The 18,231-nt window shown below is 36.8% G+C and overlaps 1 protein-coding gene across 1 annotated transcript in view; it reads right to left on the bottom strand.

Annotated features, from left to right (window-relative positions):
• Positions 1–18,231, bottom strand: part of TTC3 (tetratricopeptide repeat domain 3) — a 134,627-nt gene that overhangs the window by 48,378 nt on the left and 68,018 nt on the right. The window contains exons 21-31 of the mRNA XM_046001346.1: positions 17,770–17,890; positions 15,120–15,242; positions 13,783–13,884; positions 12,295–12,387; positions 11,579–11,643; positions 10,424–10,560; positions 7,946–8,272; positions 5,394–5,645; positions 2,991–3,037; positions 1,998–2,054; positions 1,157–1,230 (exon numbers count right to left, since the gene is read on the bottom strand). Of these exons, the coding sequence (XP_045857302.1) occupies positions 1,157–1,230; positions 1,998–2,054; positions 2,991–3,037; positions 5,394–5,645; positions 7,946–8,272; positions 10,424–10,560; positions 11,579–11,643; positions 12,295–12,387; positions 13,783–13,884; positions 15,120–15,242; positions 17,770–17,890 (1,398 nt within the window). The remainder of the gene's footprint in view (positions 1–1,156; positions 1,231–1,997; positions 2,055–2,990; positions 3,038–5,393; positions 5,646–7,945; positions 8,273–10,423; positions 10,561–11,578; positions 11,644–12,294; positions 12,388–13,782; positions 13,885–15,119; positions 15,243–17,769; positions 17,891–18,231) is intronic.

The raw sequence follows: 18,231 nt of genomic DNA, 5'->3' as shown, positions 1-18,231 counted from the left end.
TGTGGAAAAGTTACCCTTCCACAAATACATATATATGCCTGACCACTGAGTAAGCACTGTTAATTAAGTACCAATGCTGGTCCCAAGAGCAAACTTTTTGAAACTCCTGTTTTTAAAAGTATAATGTTACATTAAGGTAACTTGTTAAAGAGAAAAATGAAAGATTTTATTATAACTGCTATTAAGTCAAAATGAGATTGAGACAATAAAAAGATTCTTTTTCTAAAATATAAGATTCTAGCATTCTAAATAGATGCGGTGGTTTCAGTGTGAATTCTAAAACCAGGTTTTAATGGCTTTAATTCCTTGGCTCTTTTATTTACAAGCTTCAGGTTCTTGGGCACATCATTCAGCTGTACCATTCAATTATACTGTGCATGACGGGTCTCCTTATCTATAAAATGGACACAGTAACAGTACTTACCTCTCAGGGTGGAAGAGTGGATTCACTGAGTTTATATATGTAAAGCCAATGGAACAGTACCTGGTACATAAGTGTAATCTAAGTATAGGCTATTACTATTTGAATTTAAAATAATTCTTCCGTTTAAAGAATCCATGAAAATGACTGCGGGAAAGCAGTCGTATGACAACTCCTTTAAGAAATGTGAAATAAAAAATGTGGGTTTCTAGTCCCTAAAGGAATAACATAAAAAGGTCACTGCTATTCACTGTTATTTCTTCTTATGTCTATTCATTTCCTGAAAACTCAGTTTCAACAACCAGACACAACTGAAAACTGCTCGCATCTAAGGTTAAACCACAACATCATGTACAGCTTCTGAAACATCCTCCTCTCTCCTACTATAGCAAATGCTACTGATTATCAATAGGACATTTTTTTCACTGAACATTTTAAGGACTATTTTCTATAATTTTCCCACAGTATCTTGCACACGGTAAGTTCCCAAACTGATCTAATGAATGTTATTAGCCCAGTGGTTTTAATGTAGTTTGTATGAATTCTTAATGCAGACAAGCCACGCCATTAATTCAACCAAGATGGATCACACGAGGCTGTCATAACAGATGCACATCTTCAGAGAGTGAAGTGAGGGAAATAAAATACAAGTTTAATTTATGTTAAAGTAACACGACTTGCTTATAAGCCAAACATTTGAACTAAAATGAAGCAAAAAATTTTAATTGTACTTACTTATGGTCTTCACCTGAAGTGACAGTCTCATTATTTGTTGTTACTGAAGCTGTTCCAGACCCCACTAACATAGGCTGGTTTAAAAGAAAAATGAAAATGATTTTCCACCTTAGAATTCTATTAAAAAATTAGTATTAAAACTGAATGTTTATATAAATATGCATGCAAACTGCCAATATATGACTTAACTAAATTTTTCTTGTGTACAGGAACACATAGTAATAAAAGTTACAACAGCCATAAATAAAACCAAATTAACATTCAGGTAGTTTTCAATGCTCTGAAAAAATTTTAAGTCAAAGATAAAAAGACAAGATTTTTTTTTTTTTTTAAGATTTTTATTTATTTATTTGACAGAGAGAGACCCAGCGAGAGAGGGAACACAAGCAGGGGAGCTGCAGAGAGTGAGAGAGAAGCAGGCCTCCCACCAAGCAGGGAGCCCGATGTGGGGCCCAATCCCAGAACTCTGGGATCATGACCAGAGCCGAAGGCAGACACCCAACAACTGAGCCACCCAGGTGCCCCTCCTTTATTATTTTTTTTTTTTTTAAAAAAGCCAAGTTTTAGTGGAACTTACAAACAGCTGCTCTCATCTTCCCCTAGTATTTGTTCCTGGTCTCAACTCCTGTCCCCCTGAGCCTCCACATACACGACAGCCAAGGAGAACCCACCATAAGATAAACAGCACCCTATTTATCACATGGGCTTGGCATGAATTTTAGATTAAATGTTAAAAAAAAAAGTCTTTCTCTACAAAATGCTTCAAAATATCCCCCCAAATTGGTTAATTCTAATTTATATATTCAATTATTTTATACAAGAATTGATATAGAAAATATACCTTTGAATCTTTTGGCTTCTTTTTCTTGCCTTTATTTTTTATCTTGGAAGAATTAAACTGGAAAAATGGGAGGAAAAAAACAATGAAAACTCAAATAACAGAATTACGAATCTCACAATAAAGATATCATAAGGTTTTAGCCACAAGTTGAATATATATAAAATAACAAAAATACTGAACAAAATTAACATTTAGTATGTTAGTGCTAGTGTTATGATCTACAACAGAAAATAAGAGAAAGCTCAATGAGGACTATAACTAAAACTGTCCCAACATTTTAAACTCATTTTTAAGAAGGTTTATGTTATTTTAAGCAATTAATCAGTCTTTTAGAGTAACTCCAGTTATATGCTACTAGCATTTTAATGACATTCCTTTGCTAAGCTAAACACTCTATACCCGGCTAAACCCTGGGGGCACAGTGAACTTCTGACATTTAACTTCCCACGGTGTGTTAGCTGTGTTTCCATACTTACCTGGGCAGTATTTAACACCAGATTAAGACAAAATTTCAAGTACAGATGACCTGATACTAAAATTCAGTAAACAAGCATCCTTCTGTCTGAAAATTGCCACAAGCTACTAAGAAAAACTCTGATTATTTTAACTTGAACTCAGTTTGGAGCCATTCAAAACAAAGTCTCTTTACTTTCCTTACTGTGCAAAACATTAAAATTTTAATTACAGATAGCTTTTCATTTTTAATGCCAGGAGAAGACTAAACAACTCCTTCCCTATTTCTGAAATTAACATTTATTAGTTGCAAAACTTTATGGACACTGTCTAATTTAAGCCCGTAAGTTTGCTGTCACTCTAATTCTAAGAGGAAGATTGTTATTAACTTTCTAATAAATGAGCAAACATCAGCCAGAAATCCTCCAGATTTGGTTCTAGAATGCCACTGTGATGTAAATAAACACTGGCTTGGGTACTCCTCTCTTCTCTGGCTAACACAAATTAGCACACTACAGTTAAAGGGATCAAGTAACTTACCGGCAAATCACCACTGTCTTGTTTCCTTAACACAGTGCAGCGGCTATCTGTAGGAAAATACCGATGATTTGTGAGAAAATGAAAGTTTGCAGTGCCAAACAATACATTAAGCCTTAAAGAGAACCACCCCAGATACTACTATCATCAACTATATTCTACTCCTTATTTGGCTTTGACACTAATTTAGTTTAGAAACCAAGAGCAAAATGGCCCATTAAAAGGAAATGAACCACAAAGAACCACAAAATGTGAATCCAATTCAGCACGATTTGAGTGCTTTCTAGGCATCAAACTCTTATGCCAGGTGCCGGGAATACAGAAATGCAGAAATAGTCCCTGACACAGATAAGCTTGTGTCCTAAGTTGTATTGTGCAACATGCACTAACAGGCAAACACCTGTAACCCAGTATGTTAAGTGCCTCAATGAATACAATGGAAACAAAACTAATGGAATAATAAAGTTTTCAAGGATAAAGGCCCAAGGAGAGGTCAGGGAGAGCTTGGTGGGGGAAGGCTATATTAAAGTGAGACTTGAACAAGCAAATGAGTAGGACATGGCTGGAGGAAATGCCTGAGGAAAGACACAGGCAGGAAAGCACAAGGGTTTGCACACCTTCAAGAAATGAGATGCATGTACAGAGGGCAGATGGGGAGAGTAATGATAAACCCAGAGAGATGATGTGTAGGCAAAACGAAGCAAGTGTTTAATAAAATCATTACATGATCAGATGTTCTAGAAGAGTCATTAGTGGCAATGTAAAGAGGAAGATCTGGAGTGGAAAGGTCTAGAGGCACAGAGACCAGTTTGGAGGCTACCAGGATGGTCTAATGATAGAAGGATTCCTAAGGCTCTGATGTAAGGAAGTGGAGAGGGACAGGAAAGGACAGATCAAAGATACAGCTTACTGGAACTGGTGACAAACTAGACATGGGGTAATAGGAAAAAGGAAGAAGTGAGACTAATTTCAGGGTTTCCTACTTAGATACAAGATATACAACAATGTTACGAAGAATAATTTAGAAAAAAATAGATCTCTAGGGATATAATAAGTGGGTTCAGCCACACTGCTCTTAAGGGGACTTTCAGCTGTCTACAAAGAAATACCAACAGGAAAATACCATGCAGAGTTCAGGAGAGGCTGGAATTCTAACAAATTATCATAGCACTGGTGACATTATTGAATATTTTCATTTACAAGACCAGTGGATTCTGAAAAGTTTTAAGAAATACAATCATCCCTTTCAATGAAAAGAGATAAAACTGAAACTATCTGGGATAAAAGTGAGAAGCAGAGCTACTGGAGGAGAAAATCTGTTGGGATGGCCAGTCATTTAGCTGGTGGCTTCTGACTCTATGATTAAAAGCAGAGGAATAGCCATAGCCAGATGGACTGCATCATTAGGGTACAAAAACAAAAACAAAAACAAAAAAACAAAAAAACGTGCACACCAAGAGGGTGTCCTTTTTAGTTATTTTCGTTGTGTGATCCAAGCATCAGGTTTTATAAGCTCAATTACCAAACAGCATTTTATTACCAGTAGCAGCAAACTGATGGCAGTAAATTCAGGCTATCAAGTAATATGTCGCCTCGAGTCACAAAGCCATCTATATTTGAATGTGCTCCTTCCTAGGAACCACAACAAAAGCAAGCTTTTTAGTTCCTTCTACATATGAACTTTATAATGTATGATACTTTTGTACAAGGCCAGATCTTTTAATGTGCCCTTTAAAAAAAAGCATGAAATTTAGAAGTCTAACTCCTGACAGTCCATGAAGCAGATGCTGAGGAATGTGAAGGGAAAGGTGGGGGAGGGGGTATCATAAGACACACTTGTAGTACCAAAGATAAGAAGTTAAAATCAGGGGTGCCTGGGTGGCTCAGTGGGTTAAAGCCTCTGCCTTTGGCTCGGGTCATGATCCCAGGGTCCTGGGATCGAGCTCTGCATCGCGCTCTCTGCTTAGTGGGGAGCCTGCTTCCTGACGCCCCATTCTAAGTCTTCCACTACAACAGCTATGCTATTTCTGGATTCTGCAAACATCACCTCCTCTGCAGGGCTATGTGTTCTTGAAGGTCACAATTTAAACCACTCACTGATAAATTCTGTCCATTTAATATGCAAGCTTTGCCATGATACTGTCAATGTATCTAAGATGGGAAGAGCAGGTATGTTATCAGTGTAACACACCCATCTGAGCACCCCTACAACACCTAGCTCAACAGAGTAAAAACATGACATCCCCCCCCCCCAAAAATCACTATTCTTCATCACTTACTTCCCCAAATAAGCAAGCTATCCCATAATAATTCTATTTTGTCAAGTATTAAATAAGCTAGGTTCTTCTCAGATTTGTTTTCCCTGTCAGACCAGATATAATATATATTGAAACTCAGCCCACATACCCATTATGTCAAAGAACTCGTCTAGAGCATTATGCAGCGCCGGGAACTTGTCTCTGTGCTCTTCTAGCAGCCATATTAAACACCGCGCTTCCTTCAGTGATGTTGGCTCACAGAAGTAATCAAGTTGCTTTCCTTCTATAGAGGCTAGCTTATGACCATATTTCTCATTCCAGAGAAAAGTCATGATGCTAAAATCAAGCTCCTTAAGAGATGCTCCATAACGAGAAAAAAAAGGTCCTGTGGCATCTAAACCTGTAATAAAAACAAAACCCAAATCAGAAAAAGGAAAAATAATTTACCATAAAATCACATTCAATCTTACATCTCTGAAAGCAGTTCGGTTATAGCTTGCCGACGTTTTCAGTGAAAACGCATGCCTGAATACAAACTTGTTCAAGCTACTTTGCACTTTAGGAATACCACTTAACACTGATACACTAATTACAATAGTTCTTACCTATTAGTTGAGTAAGTGGGCCAAAGCCTTCTTATAGAATTGTTCATGTATTACAAGCTTCTATGGTCATTTTTATTAGACTTCAGCAATGAAAACAAGGCATTAAATTCCTGTAAAACTACTATAACTTTTTTACTAATTCAAAATGATTTTTATCCTAATTAGTACAAACTGGCAAGATTTTAGTGCTTTTCTACGTATATTCTATAGTAACAATAATATGGAAATTCTTCGCAAGTGCCTTTAAAACAGGAAAGGGGTAAACAAACCACCCCTCCAACACCTCCATTAAGGGCTCCTTACCCTCCTCTAAAAATCAGATGGTCACTATTCCCACTTATATTCCACCTTCTAACAATCAGAAAAGAAGCGGCTGCAACCTCATACCACTGTTCTGAAGGGATGATGAGCCCCTACCCTTACTAACACAGCCTCCAAAAGGCAAAGACCAGTTCTGGTCTATCTTCCCACCAATCTCGAATACAGCACAACTTGCCTTTTATGTCAGCCACAGTTTCTCAGTCAGCATATGACGCGGACTGCTGAGTCAAAGTTACCCTGGATTGGTTTCCTCCAAATGAAACAGTTACCTTACAGACGTCATGCTGCATGAAAAAATGTGCTCACTGAAGGGAAGGCAAGAGGTCACGTCTATGATTAAAATGTTACTCTCCCCATACCCCACATATAAACTGATCTCTCATGTTAAATAAATACATGACGTGACCCTACAGTATGTATTTTTTGTTGAGAAGGTTACTTGCCTTTAATAAATAAATATGAGCTTTACATCAGGGATATAGTATAACCTTCCTAATCAACATGGTTGAAGTCATTTTAGAGCTTTTTAAAATAAAAACTGCATTAATAATGTGTATATACTTATTAAAATGCCTTTAATCTCCAGAATAAATGTGAATTATGTCAAAAGGACACATTAACATTTCCGTCAGTGAGCTAGAAGGCTCAAATGCTACCGTACACTGAAAGAAGGGTGGCAGGCACTCTTGCCTGGGGAAGCATAACCAGAAAGCTTCCTTCTCCTGAATCTATCTTCCAAAGCAGAATAAAGTGAAAAGTAACATTATAATTTACTTAGTTGATTGTTAACAGATGCAAATGACAACCCTATCACTTACAAGTAATATTCTGGGACCAGAAACCCATGCAGACCTATGCTCAAAGCAGCAACACTTTAGCTATCAACTATGCCGAGCTTCCTGCTATCTTACTTTGTTTCTATTGACAGAAATTTATCAATATATTCTCTGAAACTCTAGAATTCTAAGGGCTCCATGTCCCTAAAAATTCCAGCAGATGGGGGTGACCTGCAGAGGCCTGGCAGTCTCACTCTTTGGACTGCTCCTCTGTGGCTCCCCCTGGCTTTGTATCCAACAGCTGCCAAATGAATCACCTACTCTCTGAGGCCAGTTACCACCAAAGTCACCAAGATAAACAGTGTCTTGGTAGGTACCCAGAGAAATCTCAAGCTAGTGTTCGACCACAACTCTAGCTGCAGCTACTTTCTGCAGTCCCCGCATGGCCTTGGGCAAAGAGCCTGCTTGCGGGGAGAGGAGGGTCTTCCTCCACCAAATTGGGAAAATCAGGAACAGCAGCAGAGTTTTAAAATCCTGCGATCCAAGCTCGGAGTATTTTTCTCACAATCCTTAGATACAGATTTGCTTTCAGTGATCCTAAGCAATTAGTTCCACCCACTCTTCCTCAAAGTTTTCTAAGGAATCTGACTAGAAGTGCATGATCCCAGAGGGCACTCAGACAGTCACCTGTAGGGGGCGCTACTGACCCCCCCCCCATAATCTGCCTAAAATTCACTTCATTTAAACATTTACAAATAGTTTAGCAAAATACAGGACTAGAGGTCCTGTGTGTTTACACCTTTTGAAAGTGTACTGTAACCTATCGATAAAATAACCCAAACTGTGAGTTGGAAGGAAATAATATTTTTAACCATACAAATCTGTAGTCCTACATTTAAAAAAAAATAATAATAAAGGATGACAGAAAATGAAAAAGGGATCAGAGGCCAATGTCCACCCTTCCTACTAAGCAGCAGCTCTAGAGCTCAGTGGCATACCAAAGCTGTTAAGTTTCTGGATCCAAGCGGCTAATTTTGGCTCCACTTCTTTAAGCTCGCTCAAAACATGCAGAAATATCCTGGTCTTTACTCTATTCTTTTCTTGAATCAAGTGACGGATGACATAGTCCACTGCTTCATTTAGAAAATTTCTGCTAGAAAAACAAGTTGTATAGTCTTCTGTGCTTAAAACCTTCCAAGAAAGCAATTCTTTGAGAAGCTTGGAAGTGTTCAGAATGCCAGATTTTATCTTGTCAGCATATTGCTTTATGCATTGCAGAATTCTGTCGTCAAGGAACTGGCAACTCTGAATGTTGTCTGCAGTTTCTAAGGATAAATAAAAGTGGTTAAAGTGAGCAACGGACCAATCTGCAAAGATATAAACCGAGAAGAGAAATAATATAGCATTACATAATAATATAAAATATGGTTCAGAGGGATTCTTCATGTTTTAAATAAATTCAAGAAATTTTAAATTTGGAATATACTTAACAATACCTTTGAAAACATATGAAAGTTCACATTAAATCAAACATATCAAAAGTACCTTATCTCCTTCACTCTACATCACTCATGTAACATCTAAAAACTTAGTTCTTATAAAATAAGGTTGAACAATCCTAACCCAGCCTCATCACTACCTATACTTTATATTCAGTAACTATGTTTAATCATTAAGAATGCAAAGGGTTGGGGAGCCTGGGTGGCTCTGTCGTTAAGCATCTGCCTTCCGCTCAGGTCATGATTGCTGAGTCCTGGGATCAAGACCCACATCCAGCTCCCTGCTTGGCAGGAAGCCTGCTCCTCTCTCTCCCACTCCCCCTGCTTGTGTTCCCTCTCTCACTGTATCTCTCTGTGTCAAATAAATAAATAAAATCTTTAAAAAAAAAAAAGACTACAAAAGGGTTTTTTCTAGAGTTGAAAGGGTCATTTATTTATGAATTCAATTAATATTTGGTAGTTATTGTTAATGTTATTCATCTTCCTGTTGGATCCTAAACCATAGGTCCCCATGGAGATGTTAACTCCAGGCCGGAAAATCTCTCAGAAGTTCATCTTCCCAACCCATGCATCTCCCTAATGGATTGCCATTTAGCCTCTTGTAGCGTCCAAAATTAAAAAAACAAACATTCACTGGAGACTTCTATAGTAGGAAAGATAATTTTGACTGATTTGTGAAACATTAATGGAATACTAAATAAAAAATAAAAACAAGAGGAAGTGTTTCATTTTGGTAACAGCCATCACAAAAAATGAGAAAGAGTAACTTCAATTGAAAACTGAAAGTACCCTGGGGATGTAATGTCCATCACAGTGACTACAGTTAATACTACTATATTGTGGAGCACCTGGCTGGCTCAGTTGGTTGGTTCAGGGTCTGACTCTTGATCTCAGTTCAGGTCTTGATCTCAGGGTCATGAGTTCAAGTCCCGCATTGGGCGCCATGCTAGGCGTGGAGTCTACTTAAAAATAATAAATAATAATACTGTACTGCATATTTCAAAGCAGCTTGAAGAGTGGATCTTGAAAGTTCCTGTCATAAGAAAACAAATTCTGTAACTATGCATTGTGATGGATGTTAGCTGGACTTACTATGGTGATCATTTTGCGTATGGTGATCATATATACATCATGTTGTACACCTTAAACTCATGTAATGTTATGTCCTCTGTTCCTCAACTGAAAAAAAACAACAACTCTTAATTAAGAAAAAAAATCTGGAAGTAAATATGCTCACAGGAACAGTATAATCACATTCCCAAGGTGACCAGGGAATAATAACAAGACAAACATAAAAGAGAAGGCTGGGTTAGGTAATCCCTACAGCATCTTTTATGAACTGCTTCTTTATTTGAACTCAGCATTATTTCAGATAATTAGTAGCTAATTCATGTTCAGTGTTTTAGAATCTAACTCTGCACAGTGGAGTTTACAGAACACTATCAAACATGCAATATGCACGTCAGCTATTATTTCCGTCTTCACTGCGGTGATGAGGAAGCAGACAAAGATCTTGCCCCACGTTAGCTTACTGCTATCACTGTGTCTGGGGATTTTGAATCCCTGTGTATGTCCTGCTTCCAAATACAGTGCCTTTTTTTTTTTAAATATTTTATTTATTTATTTGACAGAGATCACAAGTAGGCAGAAAGGCAGGCAGAGAGAGAGAGAGGAGGAAGCAGGCTCCCCGCTGAGCAGAGAGCCCGATGCGGGGCTCAATCCCAGGACCTTGGGATCATGACCTGAGCTGAAGGCAGAGGCTTTAACCCACTGAGCCATGCAGGTGCCCAAATACAGTGCTCTTTACAACAACCTCTCCCCATCTCAGAGCAACACAAGAAAGTAGTGGTACTAAAATACAAATTGAAATCCAAATTTCAATTCAGTAACAATATAATCCCCAATAAGATGGATATTTGTGTTTATACTTTTAAGCAAGAGGATATCACTTTCATCATGCCTCTGACTTTAGCATACCTTTCTGCTCTTCAGTTTTGGGGGGATTACTTTCTCTTAAGTCCTCTTCCATTCTTTCTTGTGCTAATTTTTTTGCTTCTTTTTTTTGGATCTTTCTCTTCAATTTTTTGTCTTCTTTCAGTCTTAGCTTCTCTAGGCTGATAAGCATTTACAATTAGTGATAATCCACCTTTGTTATAGTCAACTATCTGCCTATTAACAAAACCATCCTCCAAGTAGTAAGCTCGAAGTTTCCCTTTTAATACGGAACTTGGCCTGTATCTTCTCTTTAATATAAAAAACTTGTTGACACATGTTCAATTAAAATTAGGGTACTTATTTCATGAAAGCAAGAACTCAGTGACTGAGTAATTCATATTTAAGAGTGGCATGCACACACTGTACAAATGTTATTTCCACGTATGTAAGTTATTGCTTAGGGTATATAAAAATAGTATAAATTATCCTGCAAGATAATACATATATACACTCATTTCAAAGAAAGATTACATAGTAAAACATTATTTTCACATTGCAATAATGGCCCACAACACTGGAATTTGGTTGATATGGTTTACAATGAATTCTCTTCAACAAATAATTCCGTTCATCTTTTCTTTTGTTTTTTCTTGGTCACAAATGACAAAAAAAAATTACTTCTTAGAATGGAGGACAAGAAGCAAGACCAAAAAGAAGGAGGGAAAAAAAGGACTGGAATTATTTGATCTAAACAATAATATATACAAGTTAATATTTTTTTACAGTATATTGAGATTTTCAGGATGAGAAATAGTCATTGGTTCAAAAATGTTTTCTGAAGAGAGATAAAAAAGAAAAATGCTTTTGGAATTAAAGTTTAAACAACTGAGAGCTAACTGTATAAATTTTATCTAAATGCCAAAGCTATTAAGCAACATGTCATCTCACAGCATCAAATGTCATAATTTTACTTAAAAATTCAACCACCAAATACTACTAATTATTCAAGCTTTTAGTATTTAACCACAGGCTTATTCTCTTTAAGTTTTAAATATCCATAAAATTCATTTAAACACCACTTATGTGAATAAGTATATACAGCCAATTTAAAAAATAACATAATTTAGAAATCTGCATTAATAGAAGTATATTCTAATAGACATGATTAAACTACTGATTGATAGTTAAGAATCTTACCTAGAACATTTCTGCTTCAGAATAGGTCTTGGAGGAACCTTTTCCTTTATGACCTTGTGTTCAAACTTTAAATAAAACAAAGACATCCAAAATTTGTCTCATACTCTCATGACATAAAGCACAAAACCATAAATAACAGTTCAGAAGCACACACAGCCAATGTTCAATTTGATACAGAACAGGGATGATGTTCTGACCCTGACAAAAGCCCAGAAAAGTTTAGCAAAACAATTTACTGAAAAGAGGAACAAAAGAGTAAACATACTTTAGGAAGCTCAAAAAATATATATATATTAAGAGTAACCAGATCAAATAAATTACAAATACTTTTAGAACAACCCACTCCTAATATTCCCATATAGTGAAGTGAAAGGTAATCCTTTAAAACACCCTCTCCCTCCCTAAGAGCCCCACCCTCATTAATATCCCAAAATTTACTGGCGGTTAAGAAAACGAGATTATCAAAAAGAACAAAAACCATGAAACTAAAATGTAAAAGGTATCCTCTTTTAGGAAATGAAAGAATGTGAGAATCCTTCATTACAAAGATACATTCTGACATCCTAGTATTTCTTATATTTTCTTAAATTAAGGAATATTTCTCCTAGATAACACAAGATCCAAATTGTACAATTACCCAAATTTAAATCATATTTTAAAGTTATAAACATTTTGGTTAACAATTTGGTAATATTTTCCTCTATTAGATTACTTACTTCACATTTAACTTGACCACCACTGCTGAAAATGATTATCTTAGAAATGATTCCTTCACAGTCAGGGGTAAGACAAATTCCTTGTAGAAAATCCTATATGATTAAAAAAAAAACAAGTGCTATATCTCAGAATAAATTTATATATGTACACAATTTTAACCCCCAAGAACAGTCAAGATATGTCTAAAACCTCATTTAGGGAAGCAGTGAAAGTCCCTACTCCTTGTCTTCTGACTTTCAGAGCCTCCCTTGGAGAAGGAATATACTTCCAGCTACAGGACAGACCACATGACTTGCTTTGGCCATTGTAGAGTGAGCTGACATAATGTACCCTACATCCACGCAAAAGCTTTAAGAAACAATGAATGGGCTGGCCATTGCTCCTTACCCTCTCCTACAGGAACATGTTCTGGTCACTCGTCAACCTCAATTCAGAAACAAAGAACACAGCTACACAGACGAGCTGCTGGCCCACAGCTGCAGAACTCTAGGATGATTAACGTAATCAAGAGATGACCTTCTCTTACTATAAATCAAGATATACTTGGGTTATGCATTACTTCAGTATATCCTAGTGCAAGGTGACTAATTTACAGGGACTATTTTAACTCACAGGAATGGTTAAGAGCACTAAGGGTGCATGTGTAACTAGAGACATTGAATTAATGTCAATGACACAGCAAAAGTGACTCAATGGCAATAATTATTTGGTTATATCATTGTATCTTTAGTTAACTATGTGAAAATGCATAAAATGTGAGAATTTATTTCTACCAAAGTTGAATAATTCCTCTTGCTAAGAAACACCTAGTACAAGCACCTTACTCTTCTCTCCAACAAAAACAGGGGCTTACATGAAGCTAAGCAGTGTAGAAGGTGGTCTTTTCAACTAATGATATATTATATGCTGGCTAATCAAACAGAATAAAAAAAACAAATAAATAAATAACATTAAAAAAAGAAAATAGTTTTCTTTTTTAAAGTCCATAGCTTATAGGAATCAGAAACGAATGCAAATAAGATTACAAAATTGTGCTTTCTCTCAAAGTATATCTAGCTAATGGTAATCAACATTATCTTGCTAATTAAGAAAAACCACAATGAATAGTGGCAGTGCCAAATTTATTTCTTAGTACAAAATATATCATCAAATTTGGTAGAAAGTAAAAAATGTGAGACCCTGATGCTATATCAGAACACTAACATCAGACATTTAAACTTTTACTTTTGGTAAGGTTCCCCATTATAAAAACTGGTCAATATTTTATTAAAGGCCTCTATGGTTATTGCCCTTATCCCAGTATAAAATAAATACAAAAACTGACTTTCTACTTTTTCATTAAAGTTTTAATTTAAAACTTTTTAGTTATGGTTAGAATGCACAGAAAAGAACTGATATTCACTAAAAATGTTTCCTAAAGAATCTCAGGGAAAAAAAATTAACATAAATTAAGCATACTACAAAATCCAGACAAATTGTGAACTTACCTTGTCAATTTTATCATTAAAAGTTGTTGTTTTCAACTTCTTCCAACAGTTCATGTGAAATTCTATTTTACAGTACTGGCAGCAGCTAATTCGTATAAAACCCTAGAGGTTTGAAACAGCGTTTAACACAATTTAAAGTGTTTACACATACACACACTCTTTCACAATCACAACACAGATATTAAGCAAAGAGGAAGCTGTCTGCATTCACCTGGCAAATGTAACTAGATATCACAGTCTCTCTTGGGGAAATGAAATCTTTCTATACCCCTAAATCCCTAGTGCTAAAGACAGAGAACTTGACTTACATATTCATAGCCATAGCATACATCATCCTTTACAATATCAAATGATTTACAAACATTATTCACCTGATCTACTAACCACGGAGAGTAGACAGTTCCTATCTTCTTGAATAAAGTAAGGCCCAGGAACTCAGTTAAGTGCTAGACCTGGGTTCAGACTTAGGTTTCTAGGAGATAATTCAGTGGTCACAACAGCCTTTAGATTTCCTGGACTCAAATTTTACAAGAAATTAAAATTGCAACCAATCACAAGTAACAGTCTCGGGGCACCTGGGTGGCTCAGTGGGTTAAGCCTCTGCCTTCGGCTCAGGTCATCATCTTAGGGTCCTGGGACCAAGCCCCACATCAGGCTCAAGCCCCACATTAGGCTTTCTGCTCAGCGGGGAGCCTGCTTCCCCCTCTCTCTCTGCCTACCTGTGATCTCTCTATGTCAAGTAAACAAATAAAATCTTTAAAAAAAAAAAAAAGGAGAGAGAGAGAGAAGTAACAATCTCATTTTCTTTCCTGTGCTCTTAAGAAATAGGCAAGTTAGGGGCGCCTGGGTGGCTCAGTGGTTTAAGCTGCTGCCTTCGGCTCAGGTCATGATCTCAGGGTCCTGGGATCGAGTCCCGCATCGGGCTCTCTGCTCAGCGGGGAGCCTGCTTCCCTCTCACTCTCTCTGTCTGCCTCTCTGCCTACTTGTGATCTCTCTCTGTCAAATAAATAAATAAAATCTTTAAAAAAAAAAAAAAAAAAAAAAAAAAAAAAAAAAAGAAATAGGCAAGTTATATGAACAGTGGCTAGAAAGGGGAAATAGAATTAACTAGCCTGCCTTCTTAGGTTACTATCCCTGCACTCAGTGTTTATTTAGTGGCCCTGGGTCCCCAAATGAGATGATGCAGACCTACAGAAGTCCAGGGGATAGGGCAGAAGAGAGGACATAAAACTGCTAACAAGAGAAAACTTGGATACCTCCAATTACAGAATTTGTTCTGAATCCATTTTAAGACACAATTCTGCAAGTTACTGTCCTACTGTACATTCATTATGTACCTTGAAGTCTGGATCAGTTATATATATCTGGATTTTGGAATATCCACGGCACTTCTGATAGCAACAAATGGCATCTGGCACTGGAGGGAACCTGCATTCTTCAATGAATTTCTCTAACAGCATCTAAAACAAAAATAAACAAAAACAATATTACAACACTAATTTGTCAATAAAAGTGCTTATGATTTCAATGACTTCTTGCCATCAAAATACTTTCAACATATGAATGACAAAATGTTTTTTAGAGAAGAAAAAACTACATATAACTTTTAAAGTTTTTCTTTTTGAAGCCTTTATTTATTTGAGGGAGTGACAGAGATAGTGAGAGAGCACAGCAAGGAGGAGAGGGAGAAGCAGGCTCCCCGCTGAGCAGGAAACCTGATGCAGGGCTCTATCCCAGGACCCTGGGATCAGGACCTGAGCCAAAGGCAGATGCTCAACGGACTGAGCCACCCAGGCGCCCCTTAGTTTTTCTTTTTAGAAGGAGGTTGATACATGGGGCACCTGGGTGGTTCAGCTGGTTAAGCACCTGACTCTTGATTTTAGCTCAGATCATGATCCCAGGGTTGTGAGATCAAGCCCTGCATCAGGCTCAGTGCTCTCTCTCCCTCACATGCACTCATGCTCTCTCTCTCTCAAAAACAATGACAACAACAACAACAACAAAAGGCTGATATAGAGACATATCCACAGATAAAGGCAGAAAAAAAAGACTGAACAAAAATTTCAGAATTTTACAGTCAGAATCAAAGTCTTATCCCATGTTATTATCAAGCTCATTTTATAAGGTATGGCTCTTAGAAATGTCCTTTAGGCACTCAGAGGGAGTTAGATGAGGTAGAAAAACCCTCAGGAGTCTCCCCTTCTCCCCACTCCCAGTGTCATTTCACCTGGGATCCTACCATCCTCATTCATCTTGTGCATTCCTTAAAGAATTAACCCACTGCCACTAAAACCCCCAAAACACTCATGCCTGTGTCCAGTGCTGGCTTTTTGTTCTCAAGAGTTCCTCTGTCTCCACCCCAATCTACTGTAAAGAGAACATCCAGTGATTTTTTTAAACAGTTTTGTTGAGATATAATTCACATACCACACAATCTACACATTTAAAATGTATATAGTTCAGTGGTTTTCAGTATATCCACAGAGTTGTTCAACCACGGCCTCAGGCTAAATTTAAACAGTTTTATCACCCAGGAAAATATTCTCCATTAGCAGTCCCTTCTCCTTTCCCCTCAATCCCCAAGCCCCTGACAACCACTAATCTACTTTGTTTCTAAATACAGATCTGCCTGTTCTGGAAATTTCAGGTAAATACAATCATACAACACATGCCCTTTTGTCTGGCTTCTCTTACTTAGCAGGTTTTCAAGGTTCATCTATGCTGTAGTACTTATCAGTACATTACTTTTTACGGGCAAATAATATTCAGTTGTACGGATAGGCCACTGTCTGGTTTTATGAATGGCTTATGAATGGTTTTATTTAACTACTCATCAGTTGACAGACACGTGAGCTGTTCCCACTTTTTAATACTGTTTTAATTTTGAAGTGTTGCTATAAACATTCACGGACACATTTTTGTGAGAACATGTATTTTCCTTTCTCTGTATCAAGCCTAGGAATGAACTGCTGGGTCATATGGTAACTCTATCTTTACTCTATTGAGGAGCTGCCAGACCGTTTTACATGTCCACCAGCAACATATGGGGGTTCTGATACAGAATCCATACATATCCATATCCAGAGATATGTATCAACACTTTTGTCTGCCTTCTGGATTAGCCATTGTAGTATGTGACGATGTATCTCATTAAGGTTTTAATTTGCATTTCTCTTATAGCTAATGTTGCTGAACATCTTTCACAGGTTTATTGGCTACTTGAAGAAATTCTTGACAGATACAGGTCTATTCAGATCCTTTGGCTACTTTTTCATGTATTTTTTTATTTTTTTAATTCCAATATAATGGCTACTTTTAATTAAATTGTCTAAAATTATCGAGTTCTAAGAGTTGACTCCTGTGATTATTTTAAAAAGCTTTTGCCAAAAGCAGTTTCTGTATACATTCCAGTATTTCCCACAAGCAAAGGCCTACTCTAGTCAATCCACACATAATTCAGTCTTTCCAGAACTAGCAAAGTATCCTAGGTTTCTGGATATGAGAACAAATTTATATTTTCCAAGTCCTCAAGTGCAATCTTAATAATTATAGTCTCTATGATGAAAGAACAACGCTATACCTTTAAGTGTAAGCAGTAAGTCACACTACTTAATAATGAATGCCCTAATTCAGAATGCCTAGATTCAAGTCCCACCTCCACTACTTCCTAGCTGTTTAACCTTGAGCTCATCACTTAACATCCCTAACATCCTTAATCTTCCTCTTCAGTAAAATGAGAATAATCATAGTACTCACCTTGTATGATTGCTATAAAGACTTAAAGGTATGATAAATGGAAGCTGTGTGACTGGCACACAGGAAATATTTAACAAATGTTAGTGATTCTCAATAGTCTTTAAAAGGGAAACACATGTGGGGATGCTGAGGACAGAGAGCCCCTACCTCTCTGTCTTCTGATACCTGAGTCAATCAGTGCAGATGGGCTTTTTAATTAGTAAGAAGATCTCTGAATAAATAAATGGTTACCTTTATTTTCCCTGGCTGAGTCTCTTCAATAATCACATTACTTGTGGGCCAAGTTAACACTCCAGGAAGACGACAAATCAAGGTTCTTGCTTTCTCAAAATGATTGAGAGCTTCTAGAAATCTAAAGTCATAATTATGAAGAAAGAAGGTATTAAAGCTGTGACAAGAATTTTCATTCCCCACAATAAAAGTTATAGAAATTTCAAGTCTACTAATAAGAGTACATTTGATAAATCACTGTTCAGAAATATTCAATGGAACCTATATTTTCTTTAAAAAAAAAAAACAACGGCATGTTGAATCACTATACTGTACACCTGAATATAACATTGTATATAAACTAACTAGAATTAAAATAAACACTAAAAAAAAAGAAGAAGGCATTTATTCATTGTTTGCTATATAAGTAACATAAATTAAACAACAAATCTGCCTGGACACTGACGTTATTATGGTAGGTGC

The sequence above is a fragment of the Meles meles genome, chromosome 4 (assembly GCF_922984935.1).
Source record: "Meles meles chromosome 4, mMelMel3.1 paternal haplotype, whole genome shotgun sequence".
In the NCBI taxonomy this organism is placed as follows: domain Eukaryota; kingdom Metazoa; phylum Chordata; class Mammalia; order Carnivora; family Mustelidae; genus Meles; species Meles meles.
Note: the sequence above shows the minus strand (reverse complement) of the source record. Positions and strands in the feature narration are given on the sequence as shown.